Source organism: Morus notabilis, unplaced genomic scaffold (genome assembly GCF_000414095.1).
Source record: "Morus notabilis unplaced genomic scaffold, ASM41409v2 Scaffold345, whole genome shotgun sequence".
NCBI lineage: Eukaryota > Viridiplantae > Streptophyta > Magnoliopsida > Rosales > Moraceae > Morus > Morus notabilis.
In genome coordinates, this window is record NW_010356869.1 from 243,524 (window position 1) to 266,378 (window position 22,855).

A 22,855-nucleotide genomic window follows, 5' to 3' on the forward strand; every position below is an offset into this window, starting at 1 on the left:
TTTGGAGTGGGCTTTCACTGTGTTGGCAGACTGGCCTTTTTCTTTTCCTTTCTGACTCGTTTTCCCCTTTGAAGTTTCCACAGTTGGAAATTCCATCGCTGAGAGGAGGGTCTCTGACGTTATAGTATGTTTGGTAGGAAAGAAAAGTAGAAGGCAGGAAGAAGATGGAGAGATTTTGGGAGGAAAAATGAAAATGTAAGTTGTTTGGTAGGAGATAAAAGAGAAAGGAAGAGAAAATGGAGTGGAAAATAATACACATGGGCCTCACCATTTTTTTTCTTTCTAAAAGTGGGCAGAAAATGAAATAAAAAATGGGGACAACTCATTAAAGTGAGCAAAGTTACTAAACTATCATTTTCTCTATCAACATCCAAGTAAAAAATTTAAGGGTATAAAAGTAATTTACGAGTAAGATTTTTTCTCTTCTCCCAATTTAACTTCAACACTAAACAAGTGAAGGTAAACTCATTTTTTTTTTCATCTTCTCATAACAAATAACATAAAAAAAAAATTAATTTTCTTTTCATCATTACTATTTTTCATCACTTTCTTATTTTCTTTCTTATCCTATTTTCTTTCTTTCCTACCAAACATAGCAAAGAAATTAAAAATTTTAAAATGGGATCATATGAACTTATTGGGAAATTTCTGGGATGTTGACCATTTGTCCCAATTTTACAATTTAAATCCGACGGTGCTTATAGAGTGGATGTAAATGGTACGGCTCAGTCCATTGAATCCTCTAACAAAATTCAACCTCGTACAATATCGACCATCTGATTTTACACCTAGAGTGGCCAGTAATGGTCCTTAGAGGACCTACGCTGAGGAAACCCCACCTTAGAATCTTAAGGCGTGATGTTATCATGTTGAAGGGGAAGAAATTTCAGATAAAAAAAAGGGGAAGAAATTAAAAATTGGGTCCTCCGTTTATCCTAACATAGCTGCGTCAGAAGTAGGACAAGGGAAAAAATATATAAAAAAAAATAAAAATAGAGAGAAAGAAGGAAAAAGGAAGAACTAGGAAAAGCATATTGACGAGTAATAATAATGACATTTTAAAGCAAAGATACTAGGAGAAAAATATGGGATGTGTTTTGTGCACGAGAGAGACGTACGTTAAAAGAGAAAAGACCGGAAAGAAGGAAATTGAATTAAGTCATATTAAAAAAAAGAGGAGATAATATAATTGAGCACAAACATAATTACGATAAGAAATGCAATCAATTCAGTGGTGACCCGGAACCTATGATAAACAAGTCTAAAAGGTGAATTCTATTTTTCCACCAAAGTGAAAACATGAAAAATGGAGCACTAACTGGTTTTCTAGTGTTTGGCAGTTGGCTTGTGACTTTACTATCAACTCACAAGCCAATTGCTGCTAGACATTCTCAAGTATTTTCTTCATTACCCAAAATAATCTATATATATATAACCCTATTAGAAAATACGATAATTGTGAATTTTACGTTACAAATTGTAAACTTCAAACGTCAGAGTTACATAAGTTACGATAGATTTGTAAATTTTAAAATGAACGATAATTTATCAATTTTGTATTATAGCTTATAAATTTGAACGATAAAGTACAAAAGTTAGATAAATTTGTGAAACGGCACAACGCCGTGAAGATACCATAACAGGACCCTACACGTATACACAAATACGTATTTATATATTTATATATTGAAGTACATACTAGACGTTAATTACCTTCTTATATCTATTCAATTGTTAAAATAAGAAATAACCCAGTCATGAATATAATGAATACATCTGAGAAATGGGACATACTATTTGCTTTAACAGATTTATATAAAGTGACTTTTTTTTTTTGTGTGGAAAGTCACTATAGTAACCTTTTTTTTTAATGGAAAGATGTTATGTAATTATTAGAGACACTGAATTTCAGCTGCGGCCTATTGTTTTTCCTTTGCAAATCATGTATCGGCCTATTTTGGATTTGCTTTCTTTAATTTCCTTTTATGAAAATCCGGAGAGCCATAGCCTTTGTTGACAAATTGCCATCAACACCTATAAATACGGATGGGGAAAAGAAAAGTAAGGGAAAAAAAGTTATTGGATTTAAAAAAGAAAAAGGAGAGAAGAAGAGATAAATATTTGTTAAACAAAAAAAAAGTTGAAACATTGTTAAAAGCAAAGCTACAGGGGAAAAGTGGATTGCCTTCGAAGGTCGTCTAAACAAAAATAATAATAATAAGAATTTTTGTGATGTTACATTTTAAAAGAAGTGGCTAAAAAGTTGAAATAAAAAAACAAATGGAAATTTATGGAACTAAAAGAAATAAGTAAGGTCTCGTTTATTTTATCAATTTGAGTAAAAAATTTTCACATAAAATCACTTATCAACTTAAATTTAAAACTCGAATCAGCGAATTAAACGGGCTCAAATGAAACAACATTATGGATTGGTCCAGACATGGAAGTGATGGAAGAAACTCTTGCAAGTGTTTCAACTTTCAAGTCAAAAACTTTAATCTCAATTGGTTGGCACGTCTAGGTTTATAAGCTACTCTTTTTTTTCTTCTTCTTTTTTTCTTTAAAAAACTAAAGATAAGAGAATGACATTTTGGTTTGAAGTTTGAACTTTGTGGACGACTATGGAAAAGTAACAACCTTATCCCGAATTCACTTATGTCGGTTAATAAAATATGTTAAACATTACACGCGTATACATTTCAATTTAGGGATTATTCATGGGATATTTTAGAGTTTTTATGTTTATTTATTTATTTATTTTGCTCAGAGGACATTGCAGTTTAGAGAGTAATTCTATAGAGATAAAAGAGACATTAATTATTTATAAATTTATTTTTACATTTGACCATATTTCTACAAACTCTATTTCCATTATGATAATTAATTTTCACACGGTAATTAATAATACTTTATATTACATTACCTCTCACTTAGTCGCAATGATGACTCAAGAAAATAGTACTATAGATAATCAATAATATCAAGAATCATCAAATAAAAGAACAAGTCATGATAGGGTATTCCTGTCGGTTTTACAAGTTTAGTGTTTTAAAACAAAAAAGCACGTAAATTTAATAAAATTTCATGTAAGTTCAAAACAAAACCCAAACCAGTAGGGTACTTTTTTTTTTTATTTCCTACCTTATAATTCTCTAAAAAGAAAAGTAAAAAAGTTGATGTTAAAAGCCATATCAAATGACTCCGAGGTACCACTTATGTGAATATATAGTATATTTTAACACTTTTGAATCAAGAGGTACAACTTTTCCTCTTGAAAATCAGAACAATAAATTTCATTATTCACAGCTACTAAATCCCCATTCATTTTATAAATTTGAGTTTTTAATTTTAATTTTGTGATATTTAAAAATTATTATACAAAATCACATCTAACTTTTGCAGTAAAAAGTTTTCACATAAAATCACATCTCAACTCGAATTAAAAATTTAAATTCACGAACTGAATGAGACTTAAAAGAAAACACCCAAAAAAACAAAAAATTATTATAAAATTAAAATGGACATTTTTCGGTACCCTAACATACCGATAAATTAAATTTTTTAATCTATTAAACCGGCGTAAAATCACATAAAAATAAAAAAATATAAACTTAACAGTTAAAAAAATATAATATACTAATACACCATAGTACCAAATAATCTCCTAAATTAAAAACCCCTCACACAAGAATGGAAACAAATTACAATAACCGGTAACACCAGATTCTGTGTGGGGAAGCCCACCCGAACAGTTGTACCTTCGTTTGAATATGGAAAAGAAAAGAGGGAGGGTTAATTTTTGGGCAGACAGCAAATTTCATTCAGGCCCACAATGGAAATGTTAGCATGCCCACGGGCCCCAGTGATCCAAAAATGAATTTAGGCCCTTCACATCTTTGGAGCCCACGACTGACTCAGCCATGTAAGTGCACGGCAATTCCAGAAACAGGAGTGAATTATTTGAGCAGATAATGACAAATATATATATATATATATGATAATGAGGACACAAACCATGTTGGAAATAAGCTTTGAAAGTGTAGGACCAGAAATGGAACATCAAACAGTTTTATCAATCAATTTGACATTGAACACTGATCCTAAATGAAAACTATCTGTTAATCTCAGGCCCATTTATTTCTATGCAGTAACACGCAATTATATTTGTTATTACTTTTTCCATTGAAAAGATGAGCAAAAGTGGAAGACTTTTACATTACGGTCTACTTAAAAAAACATCAATTCAGCGAATATAGATTCTAATACAATTGAAAATGACCGCTAAATACAATAATAATTAGCCATGGACAAAAACTAAATTCACCGTTAAAGGCAAATGAGATGCAAATACAAATATAATGCTTATACTCAATAAAAAATAAGACTCATTCAGTGCGTTAATAATCTAACGTGACAAAAACTCGTTTAACAAATCATTATAGTTGATGTTCTGAAAAAAATAACTATAGTTGATAGATAAAACTAGTTTATACTTTTAAAACTAATACAACCACTAGTTTTTATATATATATATAAAAATTACCGGAGTTTAGACCAATTTAAAAGCAGATATATATAAGAATAAAATATTTGTATGTTTGTTAAATATGTCTTATTCAAAAATAAATATCGTTATTTTACATTCTCATCTCGTGGCATGGATTGAACTAAATTGTATAAAATCGCTTTCGTTAAACAATATTTTTATTTAGTTTGATGTTGCATTGCCCTTTAATTAGGAGTATGATTAGATGTGTAATCGAACATATTATTAGTTTTTTTTTTTCATAAAAACAATCATAATTTCGTACTACTTATTTGGTGATTTTAATTCTTTGGAATAATTATCTGACCTAAGAAAGCAAAGTGAAGTGATGATTTTTATTGACTTTCTCTGTTTTTCATAAACTCGTATTGCACATCATTTCACTCTTATAATTCCAATTTTTAATATTTGCTGAAATAACTAAGATAAGGAAGTTTTAACTTTTTTTTTTTTTAAGTGAAAACGGGGAAAGGAAAATGATTGAGAACAAACAACAACCTCCCGTCCAGATGCATTCGTCATGATTTTCCATATATCACCATTTTTATTTTTTAAGAATTTCACAAGACATAAGAAGATATGTCACTATAAAATGATATCAATAGAAGATATGTCGTTTTCTTTAGTCTTTCCCCGCGAAGAAGATGGATCGATCATCCATCCTCAGAAGTTACAAAATAAAATAAAAGAATAACATAAGATATTTTTATATCTTAAAATACTTAGAAGCAATAATTTCTGGTTGGAATAATTTACAAACACCAACATTGATAAAATCCAATACACTTGTTCATCGCAACGTCACATCAGACAAAGTCATCAACTCTGTCTTAATTTAGGGTTCGTTCATTTCACTAATTCAAGTTTTTAATTATAGTTTTGCTACAGTTAAAAATTTTCAGAAAAAATTACATATAATTTTTCTATTACAGTGAAAAGTTTTCACATAAAATCACATCTTAGCTCAAATTAAAAACTTAAATCTGTAAACTGAATGAGATTTTAGACTTTTTATAAAATCGCATCTCAATTCAAATTAAAAACTCAAATTTACGAATTGAATGAGACTTTAAACAAATACAGCTTAACCATTTCAGAAAAATACCAACCATAATAATATTTAATAATAATATATAATATATAATATATAATGGAAAATAAATTAATAACAATAATCCACCTTCCCTCGATGACTCGTATTATCAGGACATCTGTTTTTTTGTACGCAAATAAAATCATGACACTTGTTTTATTATTGAAAAAGGACAATTTAAGACTTATTCAGTTACATTTTTGAGTTATGATAACTTGAATATAGATCTTGAGTTGAATTTTAGTTAAAATTATAATTTAAGTTTGTGTTTAGTTGTGTACATTTGAGTTATGATTTGAGATGTGAATCTTTTTGAATTTGTGTTTAGATAGATCAAAACTTGAGTTTGTATTTAGATAATATTTTAATAAAAACTCAATGATGATGAAAAATTTTAATAGGGTATATGATGAAGTTTTATTCGTCTCTTCGTTGTGAACGCATAAAAAAAGAATCATCTCAATCGGAATTAAAACAAAAAAATTATAACGTTTTTAAGAATATAAAAAATAATGTTATTTAACTTGAATTTGAGTTTAAGAATTTGAGTTGAAATAAAAATTTAAATTTAGATTTTAATATCAAACTCAAGCTAACATTTAAGTTAAAATTTAAATTTTACAAAAGAACATGAACTTGGAATAAAATTATAACTTAAGGAGACGTTTGGTTCATAGATTAGAATCATGAGATTAGAGTCATTTTCAATTTATGTGTATTTTTTGTGAGAGAAAACACTGTAGCGAACTATGAATCACGATTCGAATCGGGGTATGAATCCCCCAACCAAACAACCCCTTAAATTCAAACGTTTTTTGAGTTTGGACGCAAACGAATAAACCTTTAGGCCTAATTCATTTCTTTTGAGTTTTCAATTTGAATTGAGATATGATATTTTATGAGAGTTTTTAACTGTAATAAAAAAATTAAATGTGATATTTTCTGAAAATTTTTAACTGTAAAAACTTAAAATTTAAAATTTAAATCGATAAAATGAATGAGATATTAATTTTAAAAATGTTTAGAGAAAAAGAAAATGAAGCTGAAGGGGCCAAAAGAGAAGTAGAGAACAACGTTGCTGAAACGTTTGAAAGGTCGTTTGTCCAAGCAATCCAACGGCTTTAATGACGTCATACTCAACACATGGCCTGATCAAACTGCTCCAAGACTTAACATCAGTGTCAAATAATGACGCGTGTCTCTCCGAAACAACAGGATAAGCCGCATTACCGCGTGAAAGGGGAACGTCCGCTTTTTCTCAAAAATACCCCTACTTTCTTATTTACTAACGGTAAGGTAAGAGAAATAAAAAAGAAAAAAGAAAAAAAAAAAAAAGAAGAAGAAAGGTCGTGGGTTTTGGGCCCACAGCTACTATAATCTTCCCCTTTAATCCTTTCAAATAGTTGCACAAAATGATCATTTTAAAAGTAATGTTTTCAATTTAACATATTGTCAAAATGTCCATTTTATAGTTACTGAGATAATCTCATTCTGAATATACATTTTATTGTGGGTGGTTATGAAATTAATAACTAATTCTAAAGATAGTTAACAAAGAATAAAAATATTATTACATGTTTTGTAGATTAATGTGCAAATATCATAACTCATAGACACTTTTTTCATAATAAATATACGTAATTAAACTCTAATTTTTCATCAATTTATTAAATTACACCGAAACCTTGGGGTTTGTTCTTTTACATTTTTGAGTTATGGTGACTTGAGTAATGATCTTGAGTTTGAGTTATAACTTGAGTTGAAGTTATAATTTGAGTTTGTGTTTGGATGTGCACATTTGAGTTATGATTTGAATTGAGAATTTATTTGAGTGGATCAAAATTTAAATTTCTATTTAGATAGTATTTTAATAAAAACTCAATGGTGATGAAAAATTTTAATAAGGTATATGAGTGAGGTTTTATTTGTCTTTTCATTGTGAATGTATAGAAAAAAAATCATCTCAATCAGAATTAAAACGAAAAAGTTATGACATTTTTAAGAATATAAAATATACTATTCATTAATTTGAGTTCGAGTTTATGAACTCGAATTGAAGAGGAAACTTAAACTCAAGTTTAGCTCAAAACTCGAGTTCAAATTCGAGTTCAAATCAAATTTTTAAAAAAACATGAACTTAAATAAAATTTTTAATTCCAGTTCAAATTTTTCCTGAGTTTCGTCACAAGAGAACAACCCCTAAAAACCTTTAACCAGGATTTTAAATATTGAAATTACCATACTACCCACATTTATCTATTAGCTTCCCAAGCACAAAAATTGTGATTTGACCTCATCCTTAAGATACACACCGCTTGCCACTGTGAATTGTTGAATTGTTGTTGTGACCACCAAAAAGTCCTTTTCCCCATACAATCCTTTCCAACCACCGAAATTTTAACTCAGAAGGTGATCACATGAAATTACCAACATTGCCCTTATTCCCTTGATCACCTAACCAAGCATTACCACAGTGTGTAGGGGAAATCCGTAATACCGCAGCCGTGGGTAAAAAATTTAAACGGACATGATTAGTTTTCCGAACCTGCCCATGCCGCGTCTGTGAGGTGATAGGCGAAAGCGACGGCCTCCGTATCACGAGGGAGCAAACCACCTCCTCGTCATTTATGAAAACAGTTGAGGGCATTTTCGGGTATTAAAGCAAGCGACGATGCGGCGTCGTTTAATCAGAAACACGAACCTATTACAGATTAGATATTCCGCCATGTAGGATTATACGTGGCATACAGTCCTAGTCAGCAGTGCTCACCATCCTCGCTGTTTATATATCACCGCCTTCAGCTCTGTCTCTCTATCGCCCTCCAAACAAAACCCAAAACCACACGTAACGACTTGTCTTCTCCCTCTCTAAAAGACCCGACGCCGGTAGTTCCTCACCGGAATATACGAGTGTCACCAGGAAAAATGAGGGATCCGGCGATCGATTCTTCTCCATGTGCCCAACATAAAACCGTGAGTACGTGACGTCTTGTTGTCGTATCGCGTATCTCTTGGAACCGTAACCATTTCTCCCCAAGCAAAAGCGACTTTAACATGGCAGGGTTTTGAAGTTATTCCATACTTGTTTTGGCAATCAGAGGCAGCTAAAAAGCTTTTTATATAGCAAATTGGAGAGTACTAAAAGGCGCTTAACCTGGTTTACGAGCCTCGAATTCTGCTAATTGCGTCGATTTTTAGCGAATTTCTGGATCTCTGCGTTTGATTCCGTTCCAAGCTCTCAACCGAGGAGGATTCTGCAGAGTTTTCGATGTGTTTTTGCTAAAAGTATAGGCTTTATTAACTATTTTTGCTTCTTGGGGGTTTCAATTTATACCCTTTTTCTGGGGGGGGTGGTTTTGTGAGAGATTTGTCGTGGTTTGTTTCTGGATTTTTGTAATTGAAGGAGAGTTTGTGAGGAGTGATTTTAGGAGTTAGATAGAAACGGAAATCGGAAATTGGGTTTATTTTTTTACTTTGAAACTCAGGAATTAGCTCAGTTTTTAAAGATGATGGAGGATAAGATCGCTTTGTTGTGATTTTGATAACGCCGATCACGCCGTTCCCGATGAAGATCCAGCCAATCGATTTCCACGCGCCGCCTGAAGAACCGACTCGGTTCGAACCGGTCAAGCCGGCGGCGAAGTCGCGGTTCAAGCGGCTCTTTGAGCGGCAGTTCACGAGCGTTCTGAAAATCTCCGCCTCGGAGAAAGCCGAGGAATCGCATTTCAGCAAGGAAGGGTACAACAACGCCGGCGCTACCGAATTCGAGCCTAGCTCCGTCTGCTTAGGGAAGATGGTGCAGAATTTCATCGAGGGAAGTAACGAGAAGCAATCTTCCGCGGCGAAGTGTGGCCGGAACCGCTCCAATTGCTTCAACGGCAGCTGCAGCGACGGCTCAGAGGACGATCCGGAGCTGTTCGGTGATCCGAGCTTAGTAAATTCTTGTGAAGGATGCGAAATTCTCAAGGTAAATAAATAGAAAGCCTCTCTTCCTCATAGTTTTGAAAATTGATCTCTGTTCTTAAAAACCAAAAAATTAAAAATAAAAATCTTTCCATTTTATGGATAGGGTTTGGTTCTTTCCGCGAGTGTTAGGGAAAGGAATTTGCTAGCGGACACCGCAAGGATCGTGGAGAGGAACAAGATCTGTAAGCGTAAAGATGAAATTTGCAGAACGATTGTTACCGATGGACTGTTGGCACTCGGATACGACGCTTCAATCTGCAAATCTCGTTGGGAGAAATCCCCCTCCTATCCCGCCGGTAAAATTCCATTTTATTTCATCTAATATTCGCCAAAAATATCTCCGCTTGTTTGGTTCCTGGAAACAGAAGGAAAATTCAATTTTTTTTTTCAACTTTCTTTTTCTGACATATATATATATATATATCAAATCAACCTTAACTTGCAAATATTTTAATTAAAATCTTTGAATTTTCTATTTGAGATTAATGACATAATTTGTTTGATTACACAGGAGAGTACGAGTACGTAGACGTGATAATTGAAGGGGAAAGGTTGCTAATCGATATCGATTTCCGATCGGAATTTGAAATCGCTCGACCGACCAAAACCTACAAGACGATCCTCCAAACCCTCCCGTTCATCTTCGTCGGAAAATCAGATCGGCTCCAGAGAATCGTTTCCGTGGTCTCGGACGCAGCGAAGCAGAGCCTCAAGAAGAAAGGAATGCACGTCCCGCCCTGGAGAAAAGCCGAGTACGTCAAGGCCAAGTGGCTCTCTCCTCACACGCGAAACGCACCTTCGTCGTCGCAGCCTTCGATCCGAAACGACGAGCTCAAACCGAGGTGCTGCAACTTGAACTCGGAGAACGACACTGAGTTGGGTGAGTCCGAGTTCCGCAAGGAGGGACAGGAATGGATAACGGTAACGGTGCCAAGACAACACGTTGAATTTGGGGTTAAGAAAGTGACCGGTTTCGCTTCTGTTATGGAAGATGAGCCATGAAATTTTGTTTTTGTTTTTGTTTTTGTTTTTTTTAACTGTCGAAGAATTACGTATTATATTTGCCTATGTGGTAGTAGTATAACCTGTGGATCCCCTTCTGTTTTTTATTGTAAGGGTCCGATTTACTAATATCAATAAATAACAATGGAATATACAGTTAATGAAAAAATATTACAAGTTTTGTTCTTTCCCGTTTGGATAAGGCTTATTATCTTTCCTATTTTTGTTAATTTTAAATGCATAGGATTATCCTTTCGCTTGATTTTTAAGGTTGACGATTTAAATGCAATTGAATATAGATAATGATAAATAAAATATTCCTTTTATTTTAAGGGGTGAACTCTACCCACTTTCTGATCTCAAATAAATGCAGATAAAAAAAAAAAAAAAAGAGGTGTTAAAGTTCCAACGTTGCTTTCGGATGAAGATAAAAAGATCCGTTATAGCGAATTAACGGACAATAGTTTGTTGTTACATTGACAATTTAGCGCGGTGACTCGGTGGTGCTAACGCTGCTGTAAAAGAAGCTTCCGGAAAAGAAAAATAAAAATCTATCCGACAATTTTTTTCAGCAAAACGGTGAAGAAACGATAAATTTTTTTAGCATAATAGTTAATTCGAGCTTTTTTTTTTCAACTGCTATTTTTGATACTCTGACGCAACTCAAACACTTCCGAACTTTTTTCTCTCTAAAATAAGTAAAATACAAAAATGATTCTTTTATTTTTCTAACAAAAACGTTTTTTTTTTTTTTTTCCCTTTTTCCTCCGGGGAAAACTATGATCGCCGTTTTAGTGAAATAAATGATACGACACTCAAAACTAGCGTGCCAAGTGGCTACTTTTCTGTTTTGGAAAAAAAAAAAAGAGTCTAACCAACAACCAACAAAGAGAACGCCGTATCCTTAGCACCCTGCGCATACAATACGTTTTCCTTTTCTTTTCTGCTAACGTGTACCAAGTTTGGTTGTTTGTGAGTGACTACGTACGTGAGTTTTGCGCCTCGTACTGAACCGGGTCCACAGTTTCTCGGAAACAGCAATCTGGAAGCATATTACGCTTTCTATTTTATAATTTTTATCGCAGTTTTTAAACACCTTTTTTCCCTTTTTTTAGCCGCTGGCAATTGGCATATAAATATTACTCAATCATTTCTAGCTACTGTAAAATCACAAAAAATAATAATGTTATCCCACATTATTGTTATATTGTGAAATTTTGTGAAAGCTCTTCCTATCGATTTCCACGCTATTATCTACAACTGTTTTTTAAAATGAGAAAAAATCGGTGGGGCCATTTTCGATCATAATTGCTTATGGTGGGGCCACTATGTATACGATAATAGAATAGCTAATACACTAAGCAAGGTCCAAGTGTTTACGTCTCGAAAGCAACCTCATGCCTACTTTATTTAACCGAATAATCCCCCTATCTTCTCCATAAAACCGCAGATTGCTTGAAGTGTTCAACCACAAAGAGAGAACAGAAAGAAAAAAAAAAAAAAAAAAAAAAAAAAAAAAAAAAAAATTTCTTTTTTTTTTTTTTGCTTGTACAGGGATTTAATTGCTAATTGAACAATAAAATTGCTGAAGTTTTCGAGCTCGTTTTGATTCTTTCTTAATTTATCCAAAGCGTGCAAGTAAGACTTATCCATATTGCCACGTGGATTTGTAGAATAATTAGCCAAGTCGTTTCTTTTTGGTTCTTTACCAATATTGCTTTATATATTTTAACGGGGGAGATTATTTAATATGACGCTGTATCGATAGTTTAATTTGTTTTAATCGTTATGTTTGTATATTTTTTAATTTTTATGTAATTTTATACATATTTAACGGTTATAAATTTTAATTTATCGGTATGTTGACATATTAAAAAAATTTTCTTTTAACTGCTAGCATAATTTATTATGTTTTTTTGTCACTCTTTTTACTTACTGTTTGACATGTGAATTTTATTAAAATAATATATTATTATATAAATATAAAAATAAATAGTAAAATTTATGTGTTAAACCGTTAATGAATAAAATAACAGAAAAAATAACGCTATATTTTGTTTGTTTGTTTGATATGTAGGCTATAAGGTTGAATTTGTTATCAACTCTTAATAATAGAGAGTACGAACCTGGAAGCTACTTCAAGTTCAAACAACTTTCGAAGCTGAAGTCGAGCATTGAAGAGCTCTTTTTTTTTTTTTTTTTTTTTTTTTTCCTATTCACAAGTCATCTACGGCACTTTACTTTAGAGAGGAAAAAAAAATCGATCCAAGAAGAAGATTTTTGTAAAACTGAGGTTGAATGTGTAATTATTTATGTTTAAATGTTCATCAAGTGTAGTAGTTTTTAGTTATAATTTTTTTTGCGTTTATGGTTATTAATTGATTATTTTCAATTAGGTTTCGCTTGAGGAACTTGATTCCTTTGAGGTCTACAAATTTTAACTCCAATAGATTAACTTTTCTTCCTTTTTTATGGGATGTCTATCTTCATTTTCATTATTTTTTTTTACCACGGTAGATAAGTTTAGAGTCCGTTTGATAAATAGGTTAAAATTTTAGTTGTTTTTTTTTTAATGGTTAAAATCATTGAAAACAAGGGGAGCTAACTAAGATTAAACACATGTTTAAATCAATTTTGGTAAATCCTATTTGAACCCGTTTATCAAAGGTGTCATTAATAAATAGACCTACGTGCATCATTCATACGTAAAAGCAATGAGATGTATTAAGAAGCAGTAAGACTAAGTTCAGAGAAGACGCAAGGTGTATCAATACATAATTTACATAAAAAAAAATACATCAATAATTCAATATGATTGCTTAAATAAGAGAGCTTACAAGTTTTTCTTTCTTCATCTTCATATATATATATATATATATATTTGCCCTTTAATAGAGAGCTTGCTAGTAGTCTAATTTACAGAGTTCATTGAAAAAAAAAAAGAAAAGCTTATAGCTTTCTAGCTAGGAAGGAGGAAATGGAATTATAAAATCTGGTTTCGCTAAATTTTTTGTTTACAAAATTAGTTTTCTAACAACAGTGGTAAAACTGTACAGTTTAATGGACGTTTAGTTTATAGATTCAGAATTATTCTCATTTTATATGTGTTTTTTATGAGAAAAAAATATTATAAAAAATCATAAATTATAATTTAAAATAAAAAATGAATACATGAAATAAACATTCTTTTCATAAATTCGGGAATTTTGTACTTTTCTAAATAGGGAAGTTGAGAGTTTTGATTCTTTTAAACGGCGAAGAAAAAAAAAAAAAAAAAAAAAAAAAAAAACCACCGCAAAAAAGATGTTTCTTACACGGAACCCTTATTTTATGTGTTAAAAATACGTTAGGAAAAAGGTGTTCCACGCGTCCGTCACGTGTTCCACGAGTTTAAATATGATTAAAATGGTGTTTCTATGAGCTAAAGAGTAAAGTCAAATTAACTCAAAGTCTCAAAACTAGACGGATAAACTTGTGAGAAGAGCATTTAAAACAAGGCAATACAATGGAGAAACTTGCTATGAAACATGTGATTGAAAGAAGGAAGGTTTTCTACGGGATTAAAAATGAAAAAGGAGGTGAAAATGCAAAGTTGCCCGTGGCTTTTTATAAAGCAGTCAGCCTTATAAATTTTTTTTAAGTGGCACGCTCAGTGAGCATTGGGATTCCGCTATTTTGTAAGGCAAAAGAAGACTCTGCAACCTTTTACAGGAGGCTCATGATTTTGTCCTCAAGCCAATAATTCTATTCCCGAGGGTTAGAAAGATGCTTCCCTTAATAATAATTAAACGGATAAATAAAAAGTAAGAGTTGGTTTATTAATGTTTATTTCTTGTATTCATTCATAATTCTAATCATGACTTATAATTTTTTATAATATTTTTTTTTATAAAAAATATATATAAAACGAGAATGATTTTAAATTATGATTCTGAATACATGAACCAAACGTTAAATAAATCCAGAATTATGATTCTATATCATAGTTTAGAATTAAAAGATGTTTGTTTCATGTATTCGTCCATGATTCTGAATCATAATTCATTGTTCTCTACAGTGATTTTCTCTCATAAAAACACATGTAAAACGAGAATAGTTCTCAATTATAATTCTGAATACACAAACCAAACATCCAATGTTTGTTTATAGTGATTTTGAATCATGATTCATAATCAATGTTTGATTTGGATGATTCTAAATCATGATTTAGAATCTGATGTGATGTTTTAAATCAGAATCACTCATTATTCTAAAACCACTCCCCTCTTGATTCAAGGTGATTCAAACCCCTGATTCTGAATTATGATTTCATAATCATGATTTGAACCTAAAATTATGAATCATGGTTATTGTTCCAGAATCATGATTATAATTACCCTCATTTAAATTCTCGTACCAAACAAACCCTAAGAGATTTATCTAGTAAGCACTTAAAAGATGAAGTACCGTAAAATTTTGTTTTTAATTGTTAAGGCCCCGTTCATTTCACTGATTTGAGTTTTACTACAGTAAAAAGCTCTTAGAAACAGTTACATCTAACTTTTTTGCTACAGTAAAAAGCTCTCACATAAAATTACATTTCAACTCAAATTAAAAATTTGAATCAACGAACTAAATGAGTCTTAAATTTGTGTAAAAAATTGTTTATTTTACGCACATTTTTTATCTAATGGGATTTTAATTAAATTTAATTATCAAGATTGGCCCTATTAATAAAAAAAATTTACTCAAGAAAAACTCTAAAAATATATAGCAACATTATGCATTATTATTAGGTGATTATAACCATATAGTTTTAGACTTTAGTTAATCACAAATTTACATATCACTCGAGGATTTTACTGATTATTACACCATGATTTATGCAATTTTATATGTGAATCACTGATTGAGAAATTAATATCGATGATCATTGCGGCGGGTGATATTTAGCATTTTTGGTACGATAAAGGGAACTAATTTTCCAAAATTTATGGAAGGTTCAATATCTGATTGTCGGTTGAGCTGATTTTGTAAGATATATCAGAAAAAAAAAAAGAAATAATTAATACTTTTCCCATAAATCGATTCATTTCAGTAGAGGAAAAAAAAAAGACAGTGAAAATAAAAGTAATACACATAGTCGTATAACATTAGGTAGATTTTAGGTCCGGGTAATTCTATATACAAACTCTTTTTTACTCTTTCACATCCCCCTTTAAATTAATTTTTTTTATGATAAAAATACCCTCAAATGAAATGACAAAAAAAATTTATAATATACCTAATTATCTAAGTAAAAACCCCTATATATTATATTTAAACTTTTTTAGATGGCATGTTATATCCCAAATTATGATTTATTCCATGAGATATGTTAATTTATCTTTGTTTTTTGTGGTATAACGAATTTTTCTTTCATCTCTTTTTCGTATTATGCTTATGTTTTCTTTTATCAATTATTTTGTTTTCTTAATAGTTAATCATTTCATATAACATCGGATTTTTCTTTCATGTCTCTCTCTGATCTGCTTATGCTCTTCTCTGAGTTCGTTGTCTTCTTTTTTTTTTTTCTCCATTTTTGTCTTTATGACCAACACCTCAATTGATATAATTATCTTGCCGTTATGCTCATGTTTATATCCTTTATTCTTCTGAAAAAAAGCATATAATAGTAAATTTCCCTACGTATGTAAAATGCTCCATACTCAAAACTTCAGGAAAAACATATGCAGATAAAAAAAAAAAGTAACAATATTTAAGTAATAAGTTAAAATAAAATTTTGGGTATAAAAATAAAAATAAAGTGAGCAAGAATTGATAATATTATGAGAATAATAAAGAGTAATCTTATAATAAGAGAGATGTGTAAAAAGTAAATTTAATCCTTTTAAATTTATGTGGATGTATTTAAAAAATGCGTGTGGAGAATAAAAAAAGGAGTGTAAATAGAACTATAATTAAGTCATGATATAAAGTAGTTGGACAGCCTAAAAGTACCATTTAAAACATCTAATTGCATGCAACATCAAACCTCATCCAAAAACTGTTCAATCTTTACGACCATTAGGCTTCGTTCATTTCACCGATTCGAGTTTTCAGTTTTAGGTTTTTACAGTAAAAAGCTATCAGAAAATATCACATTTTACTTTTTCTGCTACAGTGAAAATCTCTCTGAAAATGTCACATCTCAGCTCAAATTGAAAACTCGAATCCGCGAAGTGAACGAGATTTTATTTCTCAGAGTCATAGGGGACCAAAATCTCAGAAAAAAGCCCTAGTGAATTGAGATGAGGGACCAGCTCTTGTGGATAAAATGCTTCAAAAAAAAAAGAATATAAGAAGAAGAAGAAGTAAGGAAAAACGATTCTTTCCATTGAGTTGTGACTTTCAAAGCCTTCTGTTTCCATTTTTTCCTGCCGGTGCAAAGGACACGAGAATCTCGTTTTATGTCTGATGAAACTCCAACCTTCTCTTTTTGTGCTTCTTCTGGGTGCAAATTTTTCTTTGCCTCTATCTAATTGTTCGTCATCTACTTTGGACCAATTACACGTCAGTAAAAAAGTGTGAATGCAAATGTAATAGATTCTGGTTTGTTTGTTATTTTCGTCAGCCTTTGCCCTTCAAAAATGTATATGGGTTCAAATTAAGATTTTTGATTATGACTTTTAAAAATTTTTTTTTTGGTGAGAAAAAAATAATGTAGAAGAACATAGCTTAAATGTTTTTAACCGACCCTTTCTATTATTTGAAAATTCTTTTGTTTGATCAATAGTAACCAACTAAAGGCCCGTTTAGTTCGCTGATTCAAGTTAAGATGTGATTTTATGTGATAATTTTTTACCGTAGTAAAAAAGTTAAATTTGACTGTTTTTGAGAATTTTTTACTGTAATAAAACTCGAATTAGTAAAATAAACGGGGCGTAAAGGCGCTCATAATTCATTCATGTTGTCAATGAAACTCTCTGTTACTAGTGCAATGAGTAGTAGTATAAAAGGTATGTGATGCCATTCCATGCATGGGGAGTGACATTTAAGATTTTTGAACACGTCCTCTGTTAGGCTTAGGCCTAATAAAAAAAGGGTCAAAAACCCACATAACTTTTAGGAACTAGGAAGTAAAGTGGGGGTTGGGCTAAAGCCTGTATAAGGATGCCAAGGCTCTTAGTATTAATCGCACCAGTCATAAGCAATTAAAAGTAGGAAAATAGTATAAAATTGGCAAATATAAAAACCTTTGCCAATTTTTAGTTATAAAAATTAATGTGCCATAACTTGTCAAGTTATAGTTCATAGCCAGACAAGTTATGGATAAAAACCGTGAATAACTTGTTAAGTTATGGTTCATAACCAGACAAGTTATTGACGAAAACGGTAATTTGACCTATTTATTAAGGCCTATTAATTTTAATTCATCTCAAGTCTTGGCCTATTTCTCTATTTCTCCCATTAAAGTATTAGCCTCTGATTATAGTTAAATTCCTTTTTTGGTTCTTTAATTTATACTAATTTGATGATAAACAGAGTTTTGGAGTTTATGAAGGTTTTTAAATTTAATTAGCTCCTAATTGGACCTAGGCCCGAATCGAAATTACTCGTTCTCATTTCTTGTACGGCCTTAATCTCACGGCAGAGCTCTAGGATCATTCTCTAAAATATTGAAAATTTGACCAACGAGTTGTAATTAAACGCATAATGAACATAAATTAGCTTCTAGAATTTGGAAAAAAAAGAATAACTTATTATAAACGCATGGTTGGAGCAACCTGGCTAGAAAAGCCCAATAAAAACTTGCACGAGCTGTGTTTGATTCATATGAGAAGTCCATTTTGATCGTCCCATTTCATAGCCATGAAAATGCTGGCATAAAAAAGAAGTCCAGCCTAACTATAAATACGTGATTGCATCATAATTTATTATCTTGCTTTATTTGTTACATTTTTTATAAAAAAAACTATTTTTGTCTCTTGGAAGTATAATCACTTTGCCCGTGAACTTCAAGGAATGACATGTGAACTTTTAAAACGTTAGCAAAAGAAGGGCATATATGTCTATACTCCCTCTCCCTCCAAATATAATTGAAAGGTCGTTTAGAAAATTGAGGGTTATGCTGATGACAATTGTACATTTTTATGATCGAGTCGTTTTTATTACGTTGTCGTTTTTCAATTTATTGCATTCTTCATCTTTGCTATCGTTTCCATGTAATCTTATTGTTTCTTAACGTTTAGAAGTAAAATAAAAAAATAAATAATGTTCATAAATCTCTATCAAATAGTGTTTTCTAAAGACATTTTGTTGCTTTAGGGTTTTTTTTTGCCGTTATTAACATTTGTCGTCTTTAATAATTTTTGTCGTTCTTCAAAATCATGTTGTTTTCTTATAGAAAATGCCGTCGTTTCTTAAATTGTCGATTTTATACGCTGTTTTCTTCCTTAACAAAAATAGTCGCTTTTTTTTTTTTTTTTTCAATTGTTGTTTTTTGTTTGGCATATTTGTCGTTTTACAAAATTTCTATGGTTCCGTTTTCATAATACACACACATTTAAAAATCTTTCCATAGATTACAAGCACTGGTCAAGTCAACTAAGCCAATTTTTAATCTGTTCTCTGATCCTTTTTTTCTCTTTTTAATTCGAGGGAAAATCTTTAATCTTATCTGATACAAGATAAAACCCTGCCCATTTGTCCACTGCATTCAGACTGAACAATAAAACCAAGTCTACCGAACACAATTGAAAACTAGTTACTCGCTACAACTAAAAACGGAAATTCCAACTCCTTTTCTATTAAACAAATATTGCTGACTCACATTGATAGATAACACACACGAGAAGCAACAAGAAACCTCTAACAGGTAGGGACGGCAACGGGGCAGGGCGGGATGGGAAATGATTTACCATCCTCATTCCCACCCTACAAAACCATTCTCATTTCCGCTTCCATTCCCGCCTTGTTGAGGTGTCGTTCTTCATACCCATTTTATTTCTCATCGAATGTAATTAAGTATTTTAAAATTATTGTAACTTAAAGTAAAAATATATTAAAAATTTAATATAAATTTAGACCGAAATTAAAAATTCTTCAATACAAATTAAATTCAAAATATATGCAAAAAAAAAACAGTATATAAAAATATATGTATGCATATTTATATAAAATATATTATATTATATACAATATATGCACATAGGGACAATAACGGAATAGAGAGTGCTTATTTCGTCCCCACTTTGCTATGTTTGATAGGAAAGAAAAGTAGAAAGAAGAAAGAAAGTGGAGAGATTTAGGAGAGAAAATGGAAATTTTAGGTTGTTTGGTTGGAGAGAAAAGAGAAAAGAATAGAAAATTGAGTAGAAAATAATATATGTGGGTCTCACTATTTTTCTTCTTTTCACAAGTGGGCGGAAAATAGAATGAAAAATAGGGATAACTAATTAGAGTGAGTAAAATTATTAAACTACTCTTTTCTCCATCAACATCCAAGTAAAAAATTTAAAGATATAAAAGTAATTTATGAGTAAAATTTTTTCTTTCATTCCAATTTAACTTTTAATATCAAACAAGTAAAAATAAACTCATTTTCTTTTCATCTTTTCATACTAAACAACATAAAAAAAATTAATTTCTTTTTTATAATTATTATTTTTTATCACTTTCATATTTTATTTTTATTATATTTTCTTTCTTTCTTACTGATCATAACATGGGAGAGAAAATTTTATCCCCATCTCCATTCTCATTTCCTATTATTATCTTTCATTCCCACTTTATTCAATACGAATCCCCGTAGGGCCGTCCTACGGAGAATATAGCCATCCCCACCCAACAGGTACTCTGACAGAAAACTTCCGAGAAATTGCCACGAAGACTTTCCGAATTTTCCCCCTCATTGACTTAATTGTTTGGTCTTTCATAATCGTCCTTTTCTAAAAGACAAAAACATGAATTTTCTTCTGTATCGAATTTCACGACATCCTAATCACACCAAATTCAATTATATGTAAATCCAACGGTTTAAAAATTATGAGTGTTCTTAATTTGTCAGTCCATTAGTTGTCTTTTTAATACTAAAAACGCGTTAGAAATTTATTTCAAAATAAATTTATTTTTATATAAAAATAAAAATAAAAATATTTTAATTTCAAACAAAAATTATTTTTAAAAATGCGCTTAATAATTTTATTAAAAAATTATTTTTAATATAAAAAATTTTATTAATGTCTCTCTTTCTTTTTTTCTACTCAAAAAAGAAAAAAATAAAAATAAAAAATATTAATTTTTTTTTATTTTACACTAAATTAAAAAATTATTTTTTATTTTTATATTTTATTTTTATTACGTTAAACGCTACTTTAAAATTTTTTTTTTTTTTGAAAAATGTGAAAAGTGGAAACAGGATAAGGCCTAAGTTTTCGTATTAATAACAAACAAATGAAGTGTCAAAGTCAAACAAGACAAAAATGGGTGATGAATTTGAACTCCAAAAAGTGCAACCTACAAACATTTATTCTTCATTAGTGTGAAGCTAGCTAGAGCACACAGCTCTCTCAAATGGCGTCGCCTACAGCCATCCAATTCATAGAGTTAGCCCTCTTCAACTCCAACACAACCACTTTCAACCTCTCTTACTCCGACCCCCACCAAAAATGGATCATAAGAAACCACCTCCTTTCTCTCCTCCAAGAATTCCCCACCTTCAGTCCCTCCTTCGGCACATTCGTCCACAACGACGGCACTGCCGTCACCCTCCTCTGCGTCATTGGCGACCTCCGCGTCACCGCCTCCACGCCTCCCGTCCCCCTCACCATCTGGCTCCACCAAAACCACCCTCTCACGCCTCCGATGGTCTTTGTCGCCACCGCGGAAAGTAAAACCAATACGATTCGCAATGGTCACCCATTCGTCCACTCCCCCTCCGGCTCCACAACCTGTCCGTACCTCGAAACCTGGGCCCACCCACGGTGCTCCCTCTCCAGCCTCGTCCGGAACCTCGCAAAGCTCTTCTCCCACGACCACCCCTTCGTCATGCTCTCCCATAAAAACCACGCTTTTGCCCACGTTTCCCTCGTGTCCAAAAGAGAGGCGCTTGACCGGCTGGTGGGCTCGGTTCACTACGACGTCGCGTCGTTCACCGCCGCCGCCGAGAGAGAAAGGCTCGCGCTGGCGGAACTGCGGGCGGAGATGGTGGAGAGAGTGAATGTTGTGGAGAGAGTTATAATTGGCGGGCTTGAAGAAGAAAAGAAGAGGTTGAAAATGAAAGTGTTGGAGTTGACTGAGCAAGCGGATGTGGTGATGAACTGGTTGAGAGTTAATTACGATGCCGTTAATGTTGGTGTTGGTGACGAAGGGAATGTCGAGAAGGCTTTTGAAGGGGTTGACGATGATGGTGGTGGTGATTCGGAGAAGTTGTTGGATTGCTTGGCGGCGGATAGAGCCGTGGAAGATGTGATATATGCGCTGGACAAGGCGGTGGAAGAAGGGGTGGTGAGTTTGGAAGGTTATATTAAGCAAGTGAGGGCTTTGGCTCGAGAACAGTTTTATCATAGGGCGATGTTGGTCAAATTGAGAGGCTCTGCCACCATACTCCATTGGCCTTGTTGACACCAAATTCGATCGAGCAATCTTATCCGACCCCATGTCTCATAAAAAGTGGGTCCACCTGTGAGATCTTTGTAAAGAGGGTGTGGATTTAACCCCTATATAACATTTTTCAATTTGATTTGGTCTTTTTATTTTTGTTTTGGAAGACGCTTGATATGTATGAAGTATCAACCAACTTGGTATTGGCCTATGCTTGATTTTGTAACTTGTTCAAAATTAGCATGTATAGATATATATTCAGAGATGAAGTCGTGTTTGGAATTGATTCTGTTTTTATTTTTTACGTTTTCCGATAAAAAAAAATGAAAACGTTTTTAAAACGGCGTTTGGCGTAATAAAGATAAAAAATAGAAATGAAAATAATTTTTTAATTTAGTGTAAATTGAGAGAGAAATGAAAAATGACTTTTAGTGTTTTTTATTTTTTGTTTTCATTTTCTCCTATCTCAAGCAGAGAAAGAGAAAGAGAGACATTAATAGGTTTTTTTACATTGAAAATAATCTATTGATAAAACTACTAAACGCATTTTCAAAAAAGATTTATGTCTGAGAATGAAAACGTTTTTATTTTTATTTTCATACAAAAAATAAAATTATTTTAGAATGAGTTTCAAACACGCAATGTGATTGTTTGAAAACTTTGTGATAATATAATTGATAGCTATT

At 31.8% G+C, this 22,855-nt stretch overlaps 2 protein-coding genes across 2 annotated transcripts; both read left to right on the plus strand.

Moving 5' to 3' along the window:
• Window positions 1-8,464: 8,464 nt before the first annotated feature.
• On the plus strand, window positions 8,465-10,769 carry LOC21395756. Its single transcript, XM_010088817.2, has 3 exons — window positions 8,465-9,606; window positions 9,709-9,901; window positions 10,117-10,769. Exons 1-3 carry the CDS (start codon window positions 9,205-9,207, stop codon window positions 10,605-10,607), a joined length of 1,086 nt encoding a protein of 361 aa, XP_010087119.1. The 5' UTR covers window positions 8,465-9,204; the 3' UTR covers window positions 10,608-10,769.
• Window positions 10,770-21,140: 10,371 nt separating this feature from the next.
• LOC21395757 (protein ELC) lies at window positions 21,141-22,190 on the plus strand. The gene has a single exon (XM_010088818.1). The coding sequence runs from the start codon at window positions 21,141-21,143 to the stop codon at window positions 22,188-22,190; it is 1,050 nt and encodes a 349-aa protein (XP_010087120.1).
• The last annotated feature ends 665 nt before the right edge of the window (window positions 22,191-22,855 follow it).